This window comes from Rattus norvegicus, chromosome X, assembly GCF_036323735.1.
Source record: "Rattus norvegicus strain BN/NHsdMcwi chromosome X, GRCr8, whole genome shotgun sequence".
Taxonomy (NCBI): Eukaryota; Metazoa; Chordata; class Mammalia; order Rodentia; family Muridae; genus Rattus; species Rattus norvegicus.
The window spans coordinates 128,137,356-128,161,592 of NC_086039.1; the positions used below are offsets into that span (position 1 = coordinate 128,137,356).

At 37.0% G+C, this 24,237-nt stretch overlaps 1 protein-coding gene across 1 annotated transcript; it reads right to left on the reverse strand.

Moving 5' to 3' along the window:
* Positions 1–923: 923 nt before the first annotated feature.
* Positions 924–1,660, reverse strand: Hmgb4l5 (high-mobility group box 4 like 5). Its single transcript, XM_008773536.4, has one exon. It carries the CDS (start codon positions 1,483–1,485, stop codon positions 979–981), a length of 507 nt encoding a protein of 168 aa, XP_008771758.1. The 5' UTR covers positions 1,486–1,660; the 3' UTR covers positions 924–978.
* Positions 1,661–24,237: the final 22,577 nt, after the last annotated feature.

Here is a 24,237-nt window from a genome sequence, read left to right on the forward strand (position 1 = left end):
TGAGGCATCCTTCCTTGGGCCCTTTAGGTTGTTAACCTCCTGAGTTCTGTGGATTGTATCCTGGGTCGTCTTTGGCTAATATCCACTTTTTAGTGAGTACATGCTATGCATTTTCCTTTGAGGATGAGTTACCCACTAGGATGATATTTTCTCGTTCCATACATTTGCATGCAAAACTCATGCTTACATACAGGGGCCTGCCATGAAGCCCTCTGAAAGGCCCACCAAACAGAAGTTATGGACCCCTGTGGCAAAATTAGGGAAAAGCTGGAAGAAAATGAGGAAGAAAGACACCCTGTAGGAGAACCAGCAGTATCAATTATCATGGATCCCCAAGATCTCTCAGACACAATGGACTACTAACCAGGCAGCATACACTAGCAGATAAGAGAACCCCAACACATAATATATAGCAGAGAACTGCCAGGTCTAGGTTTACGCAGGGAAGATTTGCCCAAATCTCGAGAGACTGGAGGCTCCACATGAATACATGAATAACCTGTCACATGGACATGATGTGTCAAATCCCAAAGAAATTTATTCCAAACCCAGAGTTGTAAACAAGATCAAAATGACTGCCTGTCCAGTCAGCACAACTCACTGTCCTTTTGGCCCCATTCCCATGAGATAGCAAGCCTTAGCAAAAGCCAGTATTTGTATTAAGAAATCTATGAGCCAATCACATACTTGTTGGTCCCAAAGGCAGCTGGCTGTAGAGCTGGATTCCAGTATGCAAATGGATTTTCACATGTGCATGACCACCCAGGTCAGCATAGGGCATTTGGGTCCTGCAGCCAGTTCCCTGTCATAGAGCTGCCTCTCTGAGAGCCATCCTCCCCAAGGCTAGACCTGAATCAAACCACTCACTACCACAGCATAGCATCCAAGGGCAGTCTGAAAACACTAAACACCAGAGCCAGAAAGCCAGTTGAATGAGGTTTATTGTTTCAGATTGGGTTTGCCCCATCCCTTGAACTTTTACTTCCCGCGCTGGCATTGCTGGTGGTAGGCCTCCCGCTCTTCAAGGTACTTGGCCCTCAGAACCGCAGCCCTCTCCTCGTAGGGGATTTTATCCGCTTCTGAACACCTGGCCCACATCCTCCCTGCAGCCTTGGCCACCTGCCCCACAGTCCAGTTTGGGTGTTGTTCTTTTATCTCGTCAAAATGGTCCTGGGAGAAGAGCAGGAACGAGGATGGGGGCTTCCGCGGTGCATCTGCATCTCTCCTCCTTCTCTCCCTTCTCGGTCCGGAATAGTTTCTCATTTCACGTTGGTACCGATCTTTGTCGCGCTTGGCCAGGGCTTCATACTTCTTTTTTTCCTTCTTTGAGATGGTCTTCCACTTTTCAGAACACTTTCTAGAAAATTCGGTAAAGTCATAGTAGATGTTTGGCTGTTGCTCCCTCATTTGATTTCTGAAGTCCATCATAAAATGGACATAAGGAGAGACGTTCACTTTCGGTCTTACTTTGCTGTCTTTTCCCATGTTTATAGAAGCACGAATTCCGATCCTGCTGATTGGAGAGCAGCGATTGGTCTTCACTACAGGAGCAGCCTAGACAGTGTCCTCCATGGGGTGAAATCTTCCCTCTGTGTGCGCCTCAGCCAGGGCCCAGCCTTTTCAGTGCTGGTGGGCATTGTTGGGTCAAAGAAGGCAAATTGTGACGTCATCCCTGAGCTGACCAATGGCTGCCAAGCTCAGCCATTTACAGGTAGGCCCTATATTTTTAAGAAAAAAATACACACACACACACACACACACACACACACACACACCCACACACACACACACACATATGCTGTCTTCAGACACACCAGAAGAGGGCTTCAGCTCTTATTACAGATGGTTGTGAGCCACAATATGGTGGCATAGATTTGAACTCAGGACCTCCAGAAGAGCAGTCAGTGCTCTTAACCACTGAGCCAACTCTCCAGCCCCCATGTAGGCCCTCTTAGTGGTTGGTTTCTCCAGGGACTTTCTCTTTTGCCTCTAAGGAATGACAAAGGCTTATGTGAACCTTATTAGAGTTGCTACAGGCCCTGGGAATCTGACCCTGTCTGGGCTCAGTGGGAGAGAATGTGCCTAATCCTGTGGAGACTTGATGCCACAGGGAAGGGGGATGCCTGGGGGTATAGATGCCCTTTTCAGGTGAAGGGGAGAGGGGATGAAGAACTCTGGTAGGGGGACTGGGAGCAAAAATTGAAACATGTAATGATCAAAAATTATTCTATATAATAAATAAATCCTTAACAAAAAAAAAAAAAAGAAGAGGGCCTACCTGTAAATGACTGAGCTTATCTGCCATTGGGCAGCTCAGGGATGACGTCACAATTTGCCTTCTTTGACCCAAAAAAGCCCACCAGCACTGAGAAGGCTGGGCCCTGGCTGAGGCACAAACACAGAGACAATTTCACCAGATGTAGGGCACTTTCTTTATTACTCCTGGAATTAAGAGACAGAAATGTCTGCTATCCAAACCAGCAGGTTCCATCAATGGAATTCATGCTTTTATAAACATGGGAAAAGAAGTCCAACTGAGGCTTGGTAATGCATTGTTATATCTATGGTGAACTGTATATATTTACAGTATGTTTTTCTGTATTATTTCACCTTTTCTGTATGGATTTTTCATTTAAAGATTTGTGTGTTTGTTGTGTAGTTTTGAAGTACTGGGAGGGAACTCCAGGTCCTATACAATATAGGCAAGGACTGTACAACTGAGATAATCTCTAATCCCCAATATAGTGGTTCATAAAGAAATGCACTTATGTGGGAGATTTGGAAGACAGAAGGAATGCTATAGGCAGTTTTCAGTGCGTGCACGCGCACACACACACACACACACACACACACACACACACATACCCCACTTGGCTCATATGTGTTGACTCTATGACTCTACTTATGAGCTGTGCCTGTTACCAATCAATCAAACCTTCCATGTATCCCACAATTTCTATCCCATGATGTGTTTTCTTACTACAAATAAAGGGACATCTTCCCCTCTCAACCATAAAATCCAAACTTCAGCATGAGATATCAAGCACCTAACTTACTCTACAGAAATTGTTCCTCAGCTCCTATGATATGAGCTGTCAAATCCCAGGCACAAATGCTCTCCTCTCCACAATGTGATGGGGTTGCCATCCCACAGTCAAAACTCTGACCCAGAATTGTTCCTGTTTGAAAGAACTGCATAGACAGGACTGGAGAAAATCCTGAGGAAAAAGAAGTACAGAGTCAGGCCCAAAGCTGGATCCAGCTCAAGGGGAGGCCCTAAGATCTGAGACTATTATTGAAAATATGAGGTATTCCCAAAAAGGGATCCATCATGATTGCCCACCAAAAGACCCAATAAGCAGCTGAAAGAGTCAGATACAGATGGATTCATCCAACCAATGGAGGGAAATTGCTGACCCCTGTGGTTGAATTAGGGAAAAGCTGGATGAAGCTGAGGAGGAGGGCAAACCTGTAGAAGGACCAGTAGTCTCAATTTACTTGGAACCCCAGGATCTCCCAAGCACTGGAATACCTATCAGGCAGCATATACCAGGCTGGCTTTACAAGTACTCTCTTCCCATAGAAAAGCATTTCATCTAAGGTCCCTCCCTTGAGTCCTGAATGTCTCTCACCTCTCAGGTCTCTGGTACATTATCAAGGGTCTCGCCCCATGTTCTACCTCCTGAGGTTGCCTGATTTGATTCTTTCTGCTGTCCCTCAGGGCTTCAGTCCAACCCCCCCAACCTCAGCTTCTTCTTGCTAACCAGTTCCCTCCCTCCCTTTCACCCCCCAAAAGAAATTGCTTTCTTCTTATCCTAAGTGAAATTGAAGCATCCTCACGTTGGCTTTTCAGCTGGTTAACCTTCTTGAGTTCTGTGGAATGTCTCCTGAGTAATCTGTATTTTTTTTTTGGCTAATATCCACTTATTAGTGAGTACATGCCATGAATTTTCTCTTGAGTGTGAGTTTCCTCACTAGTATGATATTTTCCAGTTCCATCTATTTGCCTGCAATTTTCATGCTTATAAACAGGAACCTACCATGACTGCCCTCTGAAAGTCCCAGCAAGCAGCTGCTGAAAGACACAGGTGCAGGTTTTTACATTCAACCAATGGTCAGAAGCTGCTGACCCCTGTGTTTGAATTAGGAAAAAGCTCAAAGAAAATGAGGAGGGTGACCATGTAGGAGGACCAGCATTCTCAATTGTCCTGGATCCCCAAGGTCTCTCAGACACACTGGACCACCAAACAGGCAGCATATCCTAGCAGATATGAGGCCCCCAACACATAGAGAGCAGAGGACTGCCTGGTCCGGGTTTAGTCAGAGAAGATGCACCTAACCCTCAAGAGATACAACCTGATTCCAAACCCAGAGTTGTAATCAAAATCAAAATGTCTGCCGGTACAGAAAACACAATTTGCTGTTTTTTTGACCCCATTCCCATGAGAAGGTAAGCAGCAGCAAATCTAGGGTTTACATTAAGAAATGTCTGAGCTAATCACTATATTTTGGTCCCGAAAGCCAGCCTCCCTAAGGCTAGACCTGAATCAAATTACTCACTATCATAGCACAGCATCCAAAGGATGTCTGAAAATACAAAAAACAAAAAACAAAAAAACAACAACAACAACAACAAAAAAAAAAACAAAAAACCCCCCACAAGACTAGAAAGTCAGTTGAATGATGTATATTGTTTCAAACTGTGCTTGCCCTATCCCAGGAAGTTTTTCTTCCTGCCCTGGCATTGGTGGTAGTAGGCCTCTTCCTCCTCAGGGTACTTTTCGGGAATGAGGATAAGGACTCCTTAGGGGCATTTGCATCCCTCTTTTTCTTCTTTCTCTTTCCTGTATATTTCCTCATTTCATCCTTTTACTGATCTTTGTGAAACTTGGCTAGGGCTTCATACTTAGCTTTTTCTTGCTTGGTGATGGATCTCCATTTTTCTGAACACTTTCGAGAGAATTCTGCAAAGTCATCATAGGTGTTTGGCTGTTGCTCCTTCATTTGGTTTTTGAAGTTCAGCATAAAATGGATGTAAGAAAAGATATTCACCTTGGGCCTTAGTTGGACTACTTTTTCCATATTTATAAAAGCTTGAATTCTGTTGCTGGATCCTGCTGATTTGGCTAGAAAAGATTACTTTTGTCTCTTCACTCCAAAAGCAATCGAGAAAGTATGCTATTTATGCTGAAATTTTCTCTCTATGTGTGCCTCAGGGCCTAGCCTCTTTAGGGTTGGTGGGCATTGTTGGAACAAGGAAGGCAAATTGTGACATCATCCCTGAGCTGACCAATGACAGCCAAGCTCAGTCATTTACAGGTAGGCCCTCTTTTTTTTTTTAAGGTTTATTTATTATATATAAGAACACGGTAGCTGTCTTCAGACACACCATACAAGGGCATCAGATCTCATTACAGATGGCTGTGAGCCACAATATGGTGGCTGGGATTTGAACTCAGGACCTCCAGAAGAGCAGTCAGCGCTCTTAACCACTGAGCCAAATCTCCAACCCACAGGTAGGCCCTCTTGGTGGTTGGTTTCTCTAAGGACTTTCTCTTTTGCCTCTAAGGAACTAAAAAGGGTTATCTGAACCTTATTAGAGTTACTACTGGCCCTGGGCACCTGGCCCTATCTGGTCTCAGTGGGATAGAATGTGCCAAAACCTGTAGAGACTTGATGCCACAGGGAAAGGGGATGCCCTGGAATATAGAGCTCCTTTTTCCAGTGAAGGGGAGTAGGGGATGAAGAACTATAGGAGGGGAACTGCAGGCAAAAAAAAATGAAGCATGTGCTGATCAAAAAATCATGGCCACTGTGCTGGCTCGGTAATGCATTTTAATGGTTAGGCTGAACTATATATATTTCCTGTGTGTTTTCCTGTATTATCTCCCCTTTCCTGTATTTTTTTATTAGAAAGATTTGTGTGTTTTTTGTGTATTTTTGAAGTACTGGGGAAGGAACTCCAGGCCCTACACATGCTATGCAAGGATCCTACACTGAGCTATATCTCTAACCCCCATTAGAGTGGTTCATAAAAAATGCACTGAGGTGGGAGATTTGGAAGGCGGAAGGAAAGCTATAGGCAGCTTTTAGCACACACACACACACACACACACACACACACACACACACACACACATACACACACACGTTGGCCCATATGTGCTGACACTATTTGTGATCTGAGCCTGTGACCAATCAAACCTTCCATATATCCTACAATTTCTGTCCCATAATGTGTTTCCTTAATACAAATTAAGGGACATCTTCCCCTCTCAACCATAAAATCCAAACTTCAGCATGAGATATCAAGCACCTAACTTACTCTACAGAGATTGATCCTCAGCTCCTATGATATGAGCTGTCAAATCCCAGGCACAAATGCTCTCCTCTCCACAATGTGATGGGGTTGCCATCCCACAGTCAAAAACTCTGACCCAGAATTGTTCCTGTTTGAAAGAACTGCAGGGACAAAAATGGAGAAAAATCTGAGGAAAAGAAAGTACAAAGTCAGGCCCAAAGTTGGAGCAGCTCAAGGGGAGGCCCCAAGACCTGACACCTTTACTATGGCTATGGGGCATTCACTAAAAGGGAGCTATCATGACTGCCTTCCAAAAGTCCCAAGAAGCATCTGAATGAGTCAGATGCAGATATGTGCATCCAACCAATGGTCCGATGCTGCTGATCCCTGTGATTGAATTAGGGGAAATCTGAAAGAAGCTGAGGAGGAAGGATAACCTCTAAGAAGACCAATAATGTCAATTACCATGGACCCCTGAGATCTCTCAGACACTGGAACATTAACCAGGCAGCATACTTTAGGGAGGCTCTACAAGTACTCTCTTCCCACTGAAGGCCACTTCATCTAAGAACCCTCCATTTGAGTCCTGAAGTCTCTCTCCTCCCAGCTCTCTGGTACATTCTTGAGGTTTCCCCATCTCCTACTTTCTGAGATTGCCTGTTTCCATTCTTTCTGCTGTCCCTCAGGTCTTCAGTACTGCTCCCCCTAATACCTGATCCTCTTCCCCTCCCTGTCCCATTGCCAACCACGTCCCTCCCTCCCATTATCCTCCCCCCCACCCTCGACAACCATGATCGCTTTCTTCTTCCTCCCATGTGGTATTGAGGCATCCTCACTTTGGCCCTTCAGCTTGTTAACCTGTTTTGAGTTCTGTGGATTGTCTTCTGGGTAGTCTGTATTTTTTTTTTTTTTGCTAATATCCACTTATTTGTGAGTACATACCATGAATGTTCTTTTGAGTCTGAGATACCTCACTAGGATGATATTTTCTTATTCCATCTATTTGCCTGCAAAACTCATGGTTAAAAACAGAGGCCTGCCATGACCACCCTCTGAAAGGCCAAACAAGCAGCTGCAGATGCAGGTTTTTACACCCAACCGATGGACAGAAACTTTTGATCCCTGTGTTTGTATTAGGGAAAAGCTGGAGGATTCTGGGGAGGAGGGTGATCCTGTAGGAGGACCAACAATCTCAATTAACCTGAACCCCTGAGATCTCTTAGACACTGGATCACCAACCAGGCAGCGTACACCAGCTGAGATCAGGCTCCTAACACATATACAGGAGAGGACTGCAAGGTCTGGGTTCAATTAGCAAAGATGGACCTAACCTTCAAGAGATTGATTGCTCCAGGAGAGTTAGAGGTCTTTTGGTGTGGGTAGAGTGGGGACATCCTTGTGGAGATGGGTCAGGGGCCGGGAAATAGTATGGGATGAGAATAGTTGGAGCATGGACCAGGGGGGGAATAAATTCTGGAGTGTAAAAATAAATAAAATTAAAAGAATGTAAAAAAAAAGACATGACTTTTTTCCATATTTATATTGCTAATTTCCAAGATCAATCACACTGAGAAGCACAGCATTTCTGAAGAAAATAAGTATATTAATTACTTAAATTATAGTTTTATTAGAAACTAATATTAAAATGTGTATCATATAATCAAGTATCAACCACGGGGATTAAAATTATTTTACATAAAATACAAAAATGTGTGTCAAGCATGCTATGCTCACGTAGTGTCAAATTATGAAAACATATTGTGTTTACATTAAACAGTTAGAATGTCTAAAACAAATCAGTTAGTTCACCTTATCAGGGTAGGAAAACACATGCATGCTAAACCTAAATACAAGTAAAAATAGTAATAAGAAAAGAAATATGAAACAGGAAATGAAAGGAGCAAACAATAAAGAAAAATGTTCATAGAAAAAAAGTTCTTAAAGGTCAATAAAATTGGCAAATTTGCAGTTGCATGAATCAGTACACAAACAACCGAACTATCCCAATAATATATTATAGAAATGATAAACAGAAGGAATTAGATATTCAATTAATATTTATATGATAGACAAGGGAATATTATCAATAACTAAATATGATTTCTTTGGAAAAGGACACATTGGTTGCAAAAGTAGAAATTACAAACAAGTCAACATATTCATCTCAATGAAAGAAAAATGTAATATATTATATGACTACTTCAGTAAGTCCAGAAAGGACATTTCATTGATTTCAACACTCACACAATGTCACTCCTAAGACTAGAAACAGTAAGAAAATTACAGTTGTTAAATAATGACATGTATGCTAATCTGCATTTAGTAGAAAAGTAGTAAGTTATTTTCCCTGAGGATTAGAAATTGAGAATATATTTAACCTAATTTAAATAATACAAAATATATATTGTAGAAATATCACATACTGCACCATAAACATATTCATTTTGGTTTTCATGTATCACTATTTTTAATGAAGCCTTTCAGCTGTAGTAAATTCTATTCATCATATTACTGCAAATTCAATTCTATGAATAAATGCAGAAATTAAGCCAAGTGCATACATATTAAATGCAAAAGTTCTATAGCTATTCCATTAAAAAATCAAAATGATTATACATATTATAACAGGATGCCTAAAACTTGTCAATTGTTATTACACAGATATTTATTTCATACATATGTGGATACTTGAAATTCTTGTTCACACAACTATCTAGAAAGAACTTTCTTGTGTCATTGTATGGTGGAAACTTGGAAATATGAGAAAAGAGAAAACAAGTAAGAAGAAAAAGTTAAGTATGACAAAAGAGAAGAATGGAATGAAAAAGGGAGGAAAAGGAAAGTAAAGTATAGGTAGATAGAAATATAAAGAAGAGGATTTGAACACGACAGAGGTGTTTTCATTGTAACTAAAATTGGAAAGAATCAGTCTTAAGAAAGGAAGGAGGATATAAAAAGGGAGAGATAAAGAGAGGCCGGGAATGTGAAAAGAGCAAGTAGGGTTTGTGGGAAGGTTTTGAGGGATAACAGGGAAGTTGGAAAGATGTAATTATATTATAATGTTAAACAATAAAATTAATAAATAAATAAACACAAATAAATGAAAAAATTAAGAGATAGCATCATTGAATAGTGAGAAGTACAAAACATAATAAGTAGGGCATACAAAAAACCCACAATATATGTCATGTGTATAGTTTTAAGTTTTCAAGTAGGTAAATTAAAAGAATAGAACACAACAAAAAAAAAGTAGGGCATACATAAGAAGATAACAGACAATATGGAGATGACCAAGAGGAAAGGCATAAATAACACCAACACAAAATTACACTCCACCATTTTTTCACCTTGACTTCATTTCCAAATCAATTCTTTCTCAAGATCTATAACACTCTCAGCAAGTTCTTTCAGAAAGCTAAGCTGTGTATCTATTTTACAATGTTGTCATTGAAAATATATCTTCTCTATTTCATTAAAAATTAAATAAAAACCAATGAGATGTAAGGAAAATAGATTTATTTCTATTTTCTGTTTGCTTGTGAGAATGATTTATGAAGTATGAATTCATTCATAAACTAATATACCCAGGAGAAAGTACCCCTAAACTTTATTCCTTTGTTTGTAGTATGCATTATGAAACATTTTCTATCAAATTTACATGGTAGATTTAAATCCCATTTAACCAGATAATGTCATCCAAAATGAAAAGAAATGAGGTTGAGCAAACTTCATTTGTTATCCAGATAAGAATGCTTGCCATAAAAGGGAACTGTGTGCCTATTTTACAGTTTAATCTAAAATGTTACTGCAACTCAGTTCTGTCCATTAATATGTATTCATTTAGAATAGTGCTATTTGTAATGTTGTGTTTTAGATGAGTTATTTATTCAATATACATTTTCATAAAATGACCCAGAAAATAACCCCAAGCTGAGCTATATATGTAATCTGTAAATATTTTCAGTTTAAATTTTTAAAGAAGTTGCATATGTTGAATGGGGAAGGGACTTACTTGACTCTAGGTTAGACACACAGGTGCTAGGCAAATTTTATATCGACACATATCTTCAGTTCCAGTAGTTGCTACAGACCTATTAGTTACACCAGCCCTGAAGTGCACAGATTTCCTAAATCTCATCAGAGATGTTCATTTGTGTAGTTGATGTGTGGTTAAGGCAGAAATACATAATGAGTCAAATGCAGAATAAAGGTCAGTGGAGTACTCCTCTTTAAATGGAACATCTACATTACTTTCTCTTTTCAAGGCTCAGGGATCATCAACAGGAATTGGAGTAAAAGTCTGTGCAAACCTGAAGTCAGGGAGCAATAAATTTTGTGTTCTGGACACGATAAGACCATGGCATACAGAAACTCACTGCATCTGTGTCTGTCTGTATAAAACCTGTACATGATCAAGTCAGTCTGTCCATGAGTCTTAGGCCCCATCTAAGAGCTATTCACCATTAGTAGCATTTGTAATACCTACGTTTACAGTTTGGGTATGATATCAATAGAGAATGAATAATACACGTTTACAAGTACCATAAGTTTTGTTCTTTTCTCACCTGGGCCAAAGAGAAGGATTCCTAAAGAGCAACTTGTCCTTGCTAATATGTGCATGCACCACACTAGGGGCCTAATCCTTATACAGGATCTGAAGAATCTGAGTATGCCTAGTCCCTCTTCTGATAACATCACTTTCTTTGATTAATCAGAGCTGCTGGAAAGTTTTTGAAGACTAAATACAGTAGTAATAAATTTTAATGTGCCCTCAAAATTTCATCCCAAAATACTTCATCCCCTGGAGAAAATATTTTATAAAATAAAAATCTACTTCTTTAAAATTGGTAGATTCAAGAGTTTTTGGTAAATTTGCAAATATTAACAAAGAGGCAGATGAAGTTAACAAAAGAATGTTTCCCTAATTATTCTACTGAATTATAGTACTTTTACATCAATCCATTTTTTCTGAGATTAATAACATAGTTAAATCATTTTCCCTTCTGCCTTCCATCAAACACTGCCATATGTCCTTCCTTGTTCTCATTCAAATTCAAGGGCTCTTTTCATAGTAACATACCTAAAGAAAATAAAGTTAAGGAACTGTATACAAATACATCAAAATATTGTTTCTAAAAGCAATCAACGAGGTAGAATAAAATACAGATAAATCGAATAAATTAAGAAAACCATCTCTGTTCTTAACTATTAATACAATAAAGACATGGAAATCAATAAACATAATCAAACAGAAATTGCAGACCACAAAAACTAAAGTCAAATAAAACTCAAGAAACTCAGGAGCAGATGACATTAAATAGGAAAATACAAAGTGCCCTTGAAAGAAATCTGAAATGAGTGATAAAAGCCTCTGAGAATTATAGTGCACTATAATTCCAAAGTATATTTGAATTTTAGGTCCATGGAAAAGAGAAGAGTAAAGAAAACATAGGGAATAGATTTAATGAAATAATCGCTGAACATTTGCTCAAAAGATGGGTAGATTTACATGTAAGAAGCTTAAAGCACCCCTATCCCCCAAATAGTTTTTGTCTTTAAAAAGTCCATTGTGAGATACATTTAATTCAAACTGTCAAAAGTGGAAAGCAAGAAATTTCTAAAAACAGTGAGAGAAATGTACCAGGCACATTTAAAGGAACCTTCCATTAGACTAATGACAAGTTTTTAAGCTGAGACATTATTGCCCAGGAGAAAATGGGTGACATTTTCAAATTCCTGAAGTTAAAAATAAACTGCCAGCTGCCAACTAAGAATGCTAAATCCAGCAATGACATACTTTAGACGTGAATGATAAATAACATATTTCTAAGTGAGGCAAAAACTGAGGGAATTAATTATCATTTGAATGGCCTTACAAAGGATATTTAAGCATTTGTACAAAGAGGGGAATGAAAGATAATTTCCACCTTTAAACTACATGAAACTATGAACTCTACCTAGAGTGTGCTCTAAAATTATGAAAGTCAAAATTTGAACTTATGAATAAAGAAATATCAAATTCAAGAAAGGGGGAGAAGTAATAAGGGACATATAGAAATCAGAAAAATAACAAATGCTAGAAATAAGTATTCTGAAACATAATGTAAATAGATAAAACTAGTTGATTATACTATTGGAACATAATTACTGTAACAAAAATTAGAAGCAATGAAGCTGAGACAGAGACAAATCAACGGTGGGCAGAAGATTTTTGCTTTTCATAGGTAATTTACACTGTGACTCAGTAATCACAAAACAATAAATAGAAGTAAATATAATTATAAACATGATGTCAATCCACCAAAAGTTATTAGAATTGAATATACACATGTATCCAGGGACATAAATGCAAATATGTAAGTTAAACATTAAACCTAAATTTAGAATCCAATGCCAACAGTCTATTAACATCATTAGAGAGATCACTCAAACAAAAAAATAGTAAAGAACCATCGGAGTTTATCTCTATTGTACATTAAGTTAGTCCAGCTGCTACTTATCATAAACTTTATTTAATACCTACAGAACATTTTCATAATCATATTGACCATTAACCCAAATGGACCATATGCTTTGGCATAAAGCATATTTCAACAAATGAAAGAAATATATGAGGCTCTCAACACATATACAGCAGATGACTGCTGGGTCTGCACTCAGTCAGAGAAGATGCAGCTAACCCTCAAGAGACTTGATCCTCCAGGGAGTGGGGAGGTGTGGTGGTGTGGGGAGTGGGAGAAGACAGGGACATCTTCATGGAGACTGGTGGGGGAGCGAAAAATAAATCATGTAACTTCTATAGATATATAATAAAACTAGGAACTAAATAAGGAGAAAATTTTGAATCACAGTAATACGTAATGTTTAAACAACATAATTATGAATATGGGAAGTCAATAAAAATCAAGAGAAATTAAATTTGTTTTGTTTTACCCCACTTTAAAAAATTATTTAAAAATTTATTTATGATTTATTTAAGTATGCATAACAGGACGGTGGCATGAAAAACAACTCATCAACCACAAAACAAAATTATGTGTTAGAAATAAATGCATTCAGTACAGCCAAACTGTTTTTGTCCAAAAGTACCAAAAACATACAATGAAAAAAAGGACAATGTATTCAAAAATTGGTGACTAGACTAACACCTCTCATGATATACAAACATCAAATTAAAATAGATCAAAACTCCAAAGTATAAGACATACAAATGTAAATACTATAAGAATATATAGGAGTGAATTTAAAGACATCAGTATAGGCAAGGATATTTTATTATATGATCTCAAATGTAAAGCCAATAGAAGCATAAATTGACACATATGACAGACTATATTAAATTATGATTTCTGTCGAGTAAGGAAAGTAATGTGTATAATACAGAGACAGATTTTGGAATTGGAGAATATAAACAAATCTATTCATTTGAAAAAAGATTAATATCCAGCCTAACAACAAAAACTAAAAATAAATAAATAAATAACAACCCAAGGCAAACTAATTCAATTAAAACTTGGTAAATGAGCTTGGTATGCATTTCTTGAAATCATAAAATATTACCAAGTGAATAAAACAAAGTTCACTGTGAGAGAAATAAAAACTGCATACCCCCAAAAGGCATCATCTTACCCTAATCAAATAATTGTTATCAAAAAAAGTAGTATTAACCAAAATTAAAGTGGATTCAGAGAAAAAGCAACTTTTGTGCTTGGTTGTTTTGAATGCAATTTCATATATTGGTTGTGTAAGAATCAGAGTGCAATAAAATGTGAGGCTTGCTTAGTTTAGTGACTAGAACTTCTCCTGTTCTATTGACTAGAACTTATCCTTCATCTGCTCTAGCACCAACACTCTTCCCATATCTTCTTCTGTGGCGAACTTTTTATCTTCCAGTGGTTTGCCTAATTCAACTTCTATGTGATAGGGTTTTTTTTTTGTCTTGTATTTTATTTTGTTATGTTTTATTGTTATCTCTTGGAAGCCTATGGGGGGGCAAAGATTTTTTTTTCTTTTTAATTGAAAAAATGATTCTTCTCACATACAATCATCCTGAGCAGTTTCCCCTTCCTCCACATCTCCCAGCTTCCACCACCCCTTTCCCACAGATTCTTTTATAATGAGAGACAGGAAGGAAATGTGGATCCAGATGAGAGGGAAGGGCTGAGGGACTTGGAGGAGTAAAGGAAAGGGAAGGAGTAATCAGGATATATTGTATGGGAAAATAATCCACTTTCAGTAAAAGAGGAAAATATACTGGTTATGCAGAATAGTATATCAGTTGCAAGATAGAATACTAAAAACAGAACTACTAAAATGGAGAACCATAACATTTTTGTGTATGCATCCCAAAGAAAAGAACACTTATCAAAGATGTATTTAAACTCTCAACATTATACTTCTTGTGAAAGTTCAAGCCAGTTAAAATCTCACCCTGAAGAAAGAAATAGACAAAAAGTCCCAGTTCTAATAAAGGAACTATTTGCAATATTGTGTTTTTAATTTTAGTGTTTCCATATTTATTGTTACATCTATATAGTTATATTTTATAATCCTTTTACAATTATGAAGTTATTAAGATGAGTATAGCGTATTTTGGACTTAAATATTAACAATCACAATCCTAGAAAAATAATTTGCATTTTTTCATGACAAATTTAAATTATTAAAATTATTTGTATTTTTGATCATAATGTATAGGACTCATAAATAAATTAATAAATAAGGTACAATTTTCATTTAACATTTTTATATTTTTTCTGTTATTGTATATTTTATTTATTTACATTTAAAGTGTTATCCCTTTTCCCAGTTTCCTGTCCATAAACCTCTCATCCTATTCACCCTCCCCTTACTTCTATGAGGATGCTAACACTCCCTCCTACCTCCCAGATCAGGATCCCACATCCCCCTACACTGGGGGATCCAGCCTTGGCAAGACCAAGAGCCTCTCCTCCCATTGATGCTATACAATGCCATTCTCTGCTATATATGCAGCTGGGGCCATGGGTCTCTTCCTGAATACTCTTTTGTTGGTGGTTTAGTACCTGGGAGCTCTGGAGTGTCTGGTTGGTTGATATATTTTTTCCCTATGGGGTTGAAAACCCCTTCAGCTCTTTCAGTACTTTAATTCTTCCATCGAGAACTCTGTTCTCACTCCAATGGTTTGCTGTGAGCATCCACCTCTGTATTTATTTGTCAGGCTCTGTCAGAGCCTCTCAGGCTCCTGTCAGGATGCACTTCTTAGCCCAAAAGCTCAGAATACCCAAGATACAATCCACAGACCATATGAAGCTCAAGAAGAAGGAAGACCAAAATGTGGATGCATCAGTCCTTCTTAGAAGGAGAAAGAATATACTCATAGGAGGTAATACAGGGCAATGAGCAGAGCAGAGATTGAAGGGAAGGCCATCCAGAGACTGCCCCACCTGGGGATCCATCCCACATACAGACACCAAACCCAGACACTATTTCTGATGCCAAGAAATTGTACCTTTTTTAATTGTAAGAGGAATGAGGTACATTTTTAGCCTTTAGTAATAAGGTAAGTGTAGGCCAGTGAGGATTACTTGACTTTGGTTATCCTTCTTGAGTTTTATGTGTTCTGTGCATTTAGGGTAATTCGAGCATTTGGGCTAATATCCACTTATCAATGAGTGCATACCATGTGTGTTTTTCTGTGATTAGGTTACCTCACTCAGGGTGATACTTGCCAGTTCCATCCATTTGCCTATGAATTTTGTAAAGTCATTGTTTTTGATAGCTGAGTAGTATTCCATTGTGTAGATGTACCACATTTTCTGTATCCATTCCTCTGTTGAAGGGCATCTGGGTTCTTTCCAGCTTCTGGCTATCTTAAATAAGTCTGTTATGAACATAGTGGAGCATGTGTCTTTGTTATGTGTTGGAGCATCTTTTGGGTATATACCCAAGAAAGGTATAGCTGTGTGGTAAGGTAGTTCAATGTCCAATTTTCTGAGGAACCTCCAGATTGATTTCCAGAATGGTTGTACCAGTCTGCAAACCCACCAACAATGGAGGAGTGTTCCTCTTTCTCCACATCCTCACCAGCATTTGCTGTCACCTGAATTTTTGATCTTAGCCATTCTCACTGGTGTGAGGTAGAATCTTGGTGTTGTTTTGATTTGCATTTCCCCTATGACTAAAGATGTTGAACATTTCTTTAAGTGTTTCTCAGCCATTCGGCATTCCTCAACTGTGAATTCTTTGTTTAGCTCTGAACCCCATTTTGAATAGGGTTATTTGTCTCCCTGCGGTCTAACTTCTTGAGTTCTTTGTATATTTTGGATATAAGCACTCTATCAGTTGTAGGATTGGTAAAGATCATTTCCCAATCTGTTGGTTGCCGTTTTGTCCTAACCACAGTGTCCTTTGCCTTACAGAAGCTTTGTAGTTTTATGAGATCCCATTTGTCAATTCTTGATCTTAGAGCATAAGGCATTCGTATTTGTTCAGGAAATTTTCTCCAGTGCCCATGTGTTCTAGATTCTTCCCCACTATTTCTTCGATTGGTTTGAGTGTATCTGGTTTGATGTGGAGGTCCTTGATCTACTCTTTCTAAGAAGATACTACAGTGGGTATAGGATTCTGGATTGACCATTCTCCCTTTATTTCATCATGTGTTGAATAACAAATAGACTATTTTCTTGTGGTCTTCACACTTTATCTGACCATTGGATTATTTTCCATTATAGAAAACAAATATTACTTTTCTTGGTTATTTAGAGATACGTTTCCATTGCTTTAATGTTTGAGTTTAATTATTATAATATCAGGCTGTTCATTTCTTTGTATTCACCTTGAGTGGGATTGACTAAGACTTTTTGCTCAATTTTAACATATTTTTAAGTATTATTCCATCATGTGAATTTTGTTTTACTCACAAATGAGGCTTGACTAACATAAACATTAGTTTTTCTATTTTATAATTATAATTTCATGAAAGATACACTGTATCTATTTTCTCAGAGTTTTCTAAATATTAAACTTCTCATTTACAATCTTTCTCCTACTATTTATTTGTGTGTTCTGCCTCTTATGCTGTTGAATTCTATACTGAGCTCCTTGTTTTAGTTTTGTACTTCTCACCTATGAAACTTCCATTTGTTCCTTTAAATGTTCCTGTTTTGTTGTGATTTTCAATTATTCACTATGATTTCTTCATACTGATCTGTTTTAAAGATGGTGCAGTGGTTCAATTAATCATATTTTATAGCTTCTTTAGACTATTTAAAAATTAATACTATTATTATTTATCTGTTTCTATCTATTGGTTTTAGCTTTTCCTTAGTTTGAAATAATCTCACTTCTTGATGTAAATAATTTTTATTTGAATTTTTATTTAATATTTTAAAATCCCTACATATGTATACTATATCTTGATTATATACATCCTTCAGTTCCTTCACCAAGTCTCACCAGGATCCTGCCATTCAATATTTCTTCCAACATTACTTCCTCCTTTTGTATATTTAGTAATATTTATCTATATATTTAATTATATTTATATGTAAAATAAATTAATTATATAAATACTTATTCAAATATTTATAAGCCATGAGTCCTGCATATATACACTTGGGTTCAGGATCATACGTTATAATATAAGGAAAATACCAATGGCCACTCTCCTGAAGAGATGTGACACCCATTCCCCCAGCAGCAATCAGCTGCTAATAGTTCCTCAGATAAGGCTAAGGACATGGGCAGTACTTCCTCTTTCCATACTGGAATTTTTACTTTTGTCTTCAACTTGTTTAGTTCTATAGATATGTACTGTCTGTTTTCCTTTGTGTGAAGAATAGCCATGTTACTGCCAAGAATGTCCTAGCTGGAGAGTTGAGAAGACTGAAGTGAAATATTCTGTCTGATATGAAACAGCGTTTCATATCAGCGAAACATATCAGTGATAAAGTATTTTTGAGTAACATTTGGTTATCTTTCTTGGTGAGACAAGATTTTACTGTAGAGTTCTCATTATATTCTAAGTCCCTACATAGATCAGACTGGCCTTCATTCACCTGTTTCTTCCTTTCAAATGTTATGGCTAAAGATGTGTGTCCCCATACCTGGTTTACATTTCAAAAGTTCAATAATTTGATGTGAAATTTTAAAACTTTCAAATTTTATTTTTATTTAATGGAAATATAGTTTTATAGTTACTTCCATACCTTTCTCACACCCCTTCTGTGTTCCACAACCAATTTTTAAACGCATAGCCTCCTCTTCTTAAATCCTAGATTACAACTCAGAATGGTGCTACTGACAGAGGGTATAAGTCCCCTCTTGACTTCTATTGACAATCACTTTTTGTTGCCTGAAGATGTTAATATTTAATAATTTTCTCTTTATGTGAAAGACATCTTTTGATATTGCGAAAGGAAGACTACTGATACAAGAACAAGAGGAGGTACGGGGGAATTCATTTTCCTTATATAAGAGTAAAATTCAAGAACTTCAACACTACAGTTGGTTAGAAGTATTCTAACATTTTATTGGGATAAAAATAGACTTGACTTTCTTTAATTCAACTTAATAAGAAGACTTATTATAATGTAGAAAGATCTAAGATGTAATCTCATTAGGATTTTACTAGTAGGGTTCATAGAAAATTCTAATGGTAATACACCATCATAAAAAGTCTTTCTGATGTTAATGATGTAAATAATTGTTTTGAGTTTTTTCCATTTAGATTGAATTTATTTTCAATTAACATATACTATTCACCCTCCAATTCTTTCTTCCTACCCCTTCCATGTAGCCTCCCATATTTGTTTTCTCTTCTCTAACCATCATTCTTACATTCTCTCTCTCTCTCTCTTTCTCTCTCTCTCTCTCTGTCACACACACACACACACACACACACAAACACACACACATGCATAAACTCATAAATATAACTTGTATAGTCTGTTCTGTATTGCCTTCCTGTGTGTATCAAATAATCTTGGGGCTCATGTAAGGAAAAACTAATTTTGTCTTAGTACTTATTAATTACTAGTAGATGCTCAAAATCTGGGGTGAGGACACTTGAGATTTCCTCTGTCTACTTTGGGATGTTAACTATTTATAGAATTGTCCAAATCTTGTTTGGGCTGCCATGGTGTTGAGATACCATAAGTAGAGCTTCCTCATCATACCTTGGAGGAATAATATCATAACATTTTCTATATATTTCTCAAGTATTCCTTAGTAGTATTTATCTCTCCTCCTCCCTCTCATTCTGTATTATCTTCCCTCCCTAATTTTTCATTCTACCACATATCACTTGTGTCTTGCTATTCCATTCATTACAGCAATTCTTCCACCAAGTACCCTTTATATTTTTCTGGCTTCTATATTTACTCAGAGTAATTTTTTTCTTACCTCCTCTCAGAAGAAAAAGTTTTTTTTCTAAAGTATATCTTTGGAGTCTTCATTATCATTTATCCACCTTTGAGAACACATAGACAATAAAACAGCCTGTAATTTGGCAGAGTATCATTGAGAAACAGGATAGCAACTTATGTCTTTGTTTAATTCTGTGGATCCTGTTTTTGAGGTCTTTACCTATGGATTTATTTTATAAATTTATTCCATACCACTTGTCCTTCTATATACTCACTTAACATATCTATACTGGGTGCCCACTATATTAAAAACTATATAATTTCAGACAATATAAATTTCATGCAAGGAACTCATTTCAACATTCCCTTTCCAATCTGCTTATTAGGAGGTTTATCTTTTCAGGTGATATAAGGGTTATATCCCATCATGATGTAGGAAGCATAAGATAAAACACAAAAATAAATACAGAGATTGATATGTTGTACCTGCCTTATAAAATTACAGACAGGAGATATGATTCCCCCAAAAGCACATAAATATCAAGTAGAGAGGCCTGCATGTAACTCCAGTCTTGGAAAGCAGACAGCCTACCCAAGTGCAATCTAGTTAATAAGACTAAAACAATTAGTATTGGTTTTGACTGAACGACCCTGGCTCAATGAACAATGTAGAAGATATATCAAGGATCATTTCTAACTAATACCACCCTCAGGACTCCATCTGCAAAAAATAAAAAAAATTTCTACTACTAAAATAAAGAAATAACTAAGACAACATGTGACTTTTCCTTCAATGACTACATTTATAATTTCCAAAGTTATTTCTTTCATTAATGAACAAATGTTAAGTCCAATAACTCAAGTTGTTAATTTTTGTTTGGCTTCTCCATTAGATGCATGTAATGTAGAAGTGATAACTCTGAGTTTACATTTTCTAAATGTGTCCTGGTTGCTAATATATAGGGAAAGTCAGATTATCCATGGATTTCATAGTAAAACACATGAAACAATAACCAGTGCTGGTGACTATATGAAGCAAGCATTTACATATCATTACATGAATAACAAGCACTTTCTACATATTATTTTAAATTACTTTAGATGGAAATCTAGACACACAGCAACTTAAGATATCAAGTAAGAGCTAGGATTGCCAAACCACAGTCGAAACTCTGAGACACAATTGTTCCTGTCTGAACAATCTGTAGAAACAAAAATTGAGAAGAGCCTGAGGAAAAGGAGGACCAATAACAGGCACAAAGTAGGTTCCAGCTCAAGGGGAGGGCCCAAGGCCTAACACTATTACTGAGCCTATGGAGTGCCCACAACGTGACCTATGGAGACTGCCCTTGGAAATACCCAACAAGCAGCTAAAAGAGTCCGAGACAGATATTTACACTCAACCAATGGACAGAAGCTGCTGACTCCTCTGGTTGAATTGGGGAAAATTTAGTGCAAGCTAAGGAAGAGGGCAACCCTATAGGAGGACTAGCAGTTTCAATTAACCTAGATGATCCCCCTTTTCTGGACAGCTCTCAGACACTGGACCAAGAACCAGGCAGCATAAAACAGGTGATATGATACCCTCAACACATATACAACAGAGGGCTGCCTGGTCTGGGTTCAGTCAGAGAAAATGCATCTAACCCTTAAAAGACTGGAGGCCCCAAGAAGTGGAGAGGTCTGGTTGGGTGAGGAGTAGGGCAGTGTGGTCATCTTTGTGGAGACAGGGGGTAGGGCGGAGGAGGTGTGGGACGTGGAACAGTCAGTCAGAAGGTAAACTGAGGGGGTGGAAAATCTGGAGTGTTAAAAAAAGATTAAATAAAAAAAAAGACTTAGGGGTGGGAGGTTTTTCAGAGTTTCAACAGGCTCTTCACTGTCCTCATCTGGAAATTCTGGTGGAAGAATTGAATTCCAAGCTTGTGTCTAGTGTAGGAAGAATTCACTTACTTCAGTATTTTAAAAAGTATGTTTCTGAGCAAGATGTAGTGGCCCACTCCCATAATCCCAGCACTTGGGAGGCAGAAGCCCAAGCATCTCATGAGTTCAAAGCCAGCATGGTCTACAGAGGGAGTGCCAAGACAGCCAGAGTTACATAGAGAGACTCCTAAGAAGTTAGAGGCTAAGAAGTTTCTGTATTCTTGCTAGCTATTAACTGGGAAAGAATGTCCGCTTAAGGAGACTGCTCTAAGATCCCAGCTATGCTATCATGCTGTCCTCAAAGCCATCAAGAGACTTTCTTGTTTCAGTTTGGTTTGTCTTCAGGAAGTACTCACAGGATTAACTCAGCCTAGTCCAGATAGTCTCTCTAGCTCAGATCTCTTACCACCAGCATTCAGGTTGTTACTTTTATTACTGAGTGAAGACATGTATCTCAAGAATCATAATTCTTATATCTCATGAGAATTCCATTTACACCAAGATTTGATATTTTAAAAGCATAGGAAGCCCATGGAGTATACATACATAATCCACTCAGCAGAATGTAAGTTTCTGCATTAAAAATCTAGAACAGCAAATACATATGCCTCCAAATTATTTTCACATATGTATCCCATCATTTTCACTATTTAATTTGATATGAACATACAGATTGGACATAGCCACAACCTATTTTGGAAATACAAAAATAAAAATACAGGTTACATAGTTTTTCAACATGGAAATTTAGATTTCAAACATGGGGTTAGAAAATCCAAGGTCAAGACTGTAATTACTCCTTTGTGATTCTTTCTTCATACATATTCAAGGAAACAGGAATGATAGATATATCATGTTGGAAAGTAGAAAATGACATGGAACACGTGATATGTTAGGTATCTTTTCATAAGCCCCAAATGTTGGGAGCCCTTATTGTCTAATCATTTATAAAGTCCTTGGCTCTTGGTACTATTTTGTTTGCAGCACTTATGATTTGCAGGTTCTTAAAGAATGATTAACCAACAAATATACTTATCATCATGAGTGGACTGTATATACAGAATTCTTTTTAACAGTACATTTCAAAATGATTTCAGTATAGCATATGTAAACATTTAAAATATCCAAAAACATATCAAATGTTTAATATATAAGGAATATACATATAATTGCACATTATATATTATATATTACATATTGCATATTCATCGTTACATATTGCACATTATAAATGAAATATTATACACTACATATTAAGCATTACATGTTTCACATTGCTCGTTATATATATATGTGTGTGTGTGTGTGTTTGTGTGTGTGTATAAAATTATACATATTATACACATTGACAGTTGCATGAACAAACTGATTCTCATGACAGCTCTGCATCCTACTAGCTTTATCACTTTGGTAAAGTGCATTATTATTCCATCTTAAAATACTCATTTGTAAGGGATGGATCAATATAGGATTTTGAAAAAAGTTAATAGATTTTTCAAGCCAAGGATTAAATACTACAAATGTGTTTGTTGAGTAACTATAAATAAAAAGCAATAGAAAACTTGAGCTAGACATGTACTCATCGAAGCATAATAGTTTTAGTGTGTCCTTTCCTCTGAGGATATGAGGAGGATATTTAGTGATTTCATTGGATACTCTTACTTCATCGGTGCTCTTTCTTCCTCTCATAAATGGTTTTAAAAGTTTGGTACACTGTTAAGTCTAGATGGAGTAAAAGTAGACAAGCCATGTGACATGCATGTTTTATCAATTTAAATATCTGAATTTCTAGGAACTGTACTGTTAAATTACAATTGTGAAACATGATCATACATTAAAATCAGCATTAGGCTAGATGATCTTTAATAGGCTTTATAGATCAATACAATTTTCCCAGTCACTAATTGTATTCTTGGCTGTATGCTCTATCAACTCATACTTACCAGCAAGACATGAACGAATTGCCATTTTTTTTCATTTATAGGAAGTGACCTTTGGACAAAGTTCATTGGCAATGCAGATACCTGTCTATAATGCAATATATCCCTTGACCTTGATGATTGACATTTAAAATGTGTAATTAAAATTACTTATAAAATCTAAGCAAAATCTCAACTTGTTGATGCAAAATACCTGTTTGTTACAGTTTTTAAGTTTTGAAATGTTTTAATGTATTCATATCTCAAAGATCGGGGTGCCAAGTTATCATTTATTACTCAGTTGTCAGCCTAGCAAATTGGAAAAACAAAACAATAACAGATGCTGGGGGTAACTGCAGTGCTCTGCCATTACTTTGACATGTGTTTTTCATTTTGAGACTGGGTGAGTCACCCACAGAGAGTTATAAAGTAATACAGAGAAGATTCAAGGTTTTAATAAGACATTTCCTTGAGATTTTTCTATACTGAAGATAGTATATCTCTCTCTGGATTTATATACTTACATATGAGAATATTCACACAAAGACAGAGAGCCAATAAATAGGAATAATAAAATTGCTATGTGGGTGATGATAGAAGCCAGCTTATTTCACATAGCCTCTCTCTCTCTCTCTCTCTCTCTCTCTCTCTCTCTCTCTCTCTCTCTCCCTTGTGTGCGTGCGTGTGCGTGTGTGTGTGTAATAAAAATCCCATCATTCTTCAGAGGTCTTAATGATCAAACATATGTTTC

Bases quoted from the DNA above. Each gene is read 5' to 3' on its own strand.
- Hmgb4l5 (XM_008773536.4), bottom strand. From the start codon at position 1,485: ATGGGAAAAGACAGCAAAGTAAGACCGAAAGTGAACGTCTCTCCTTAT.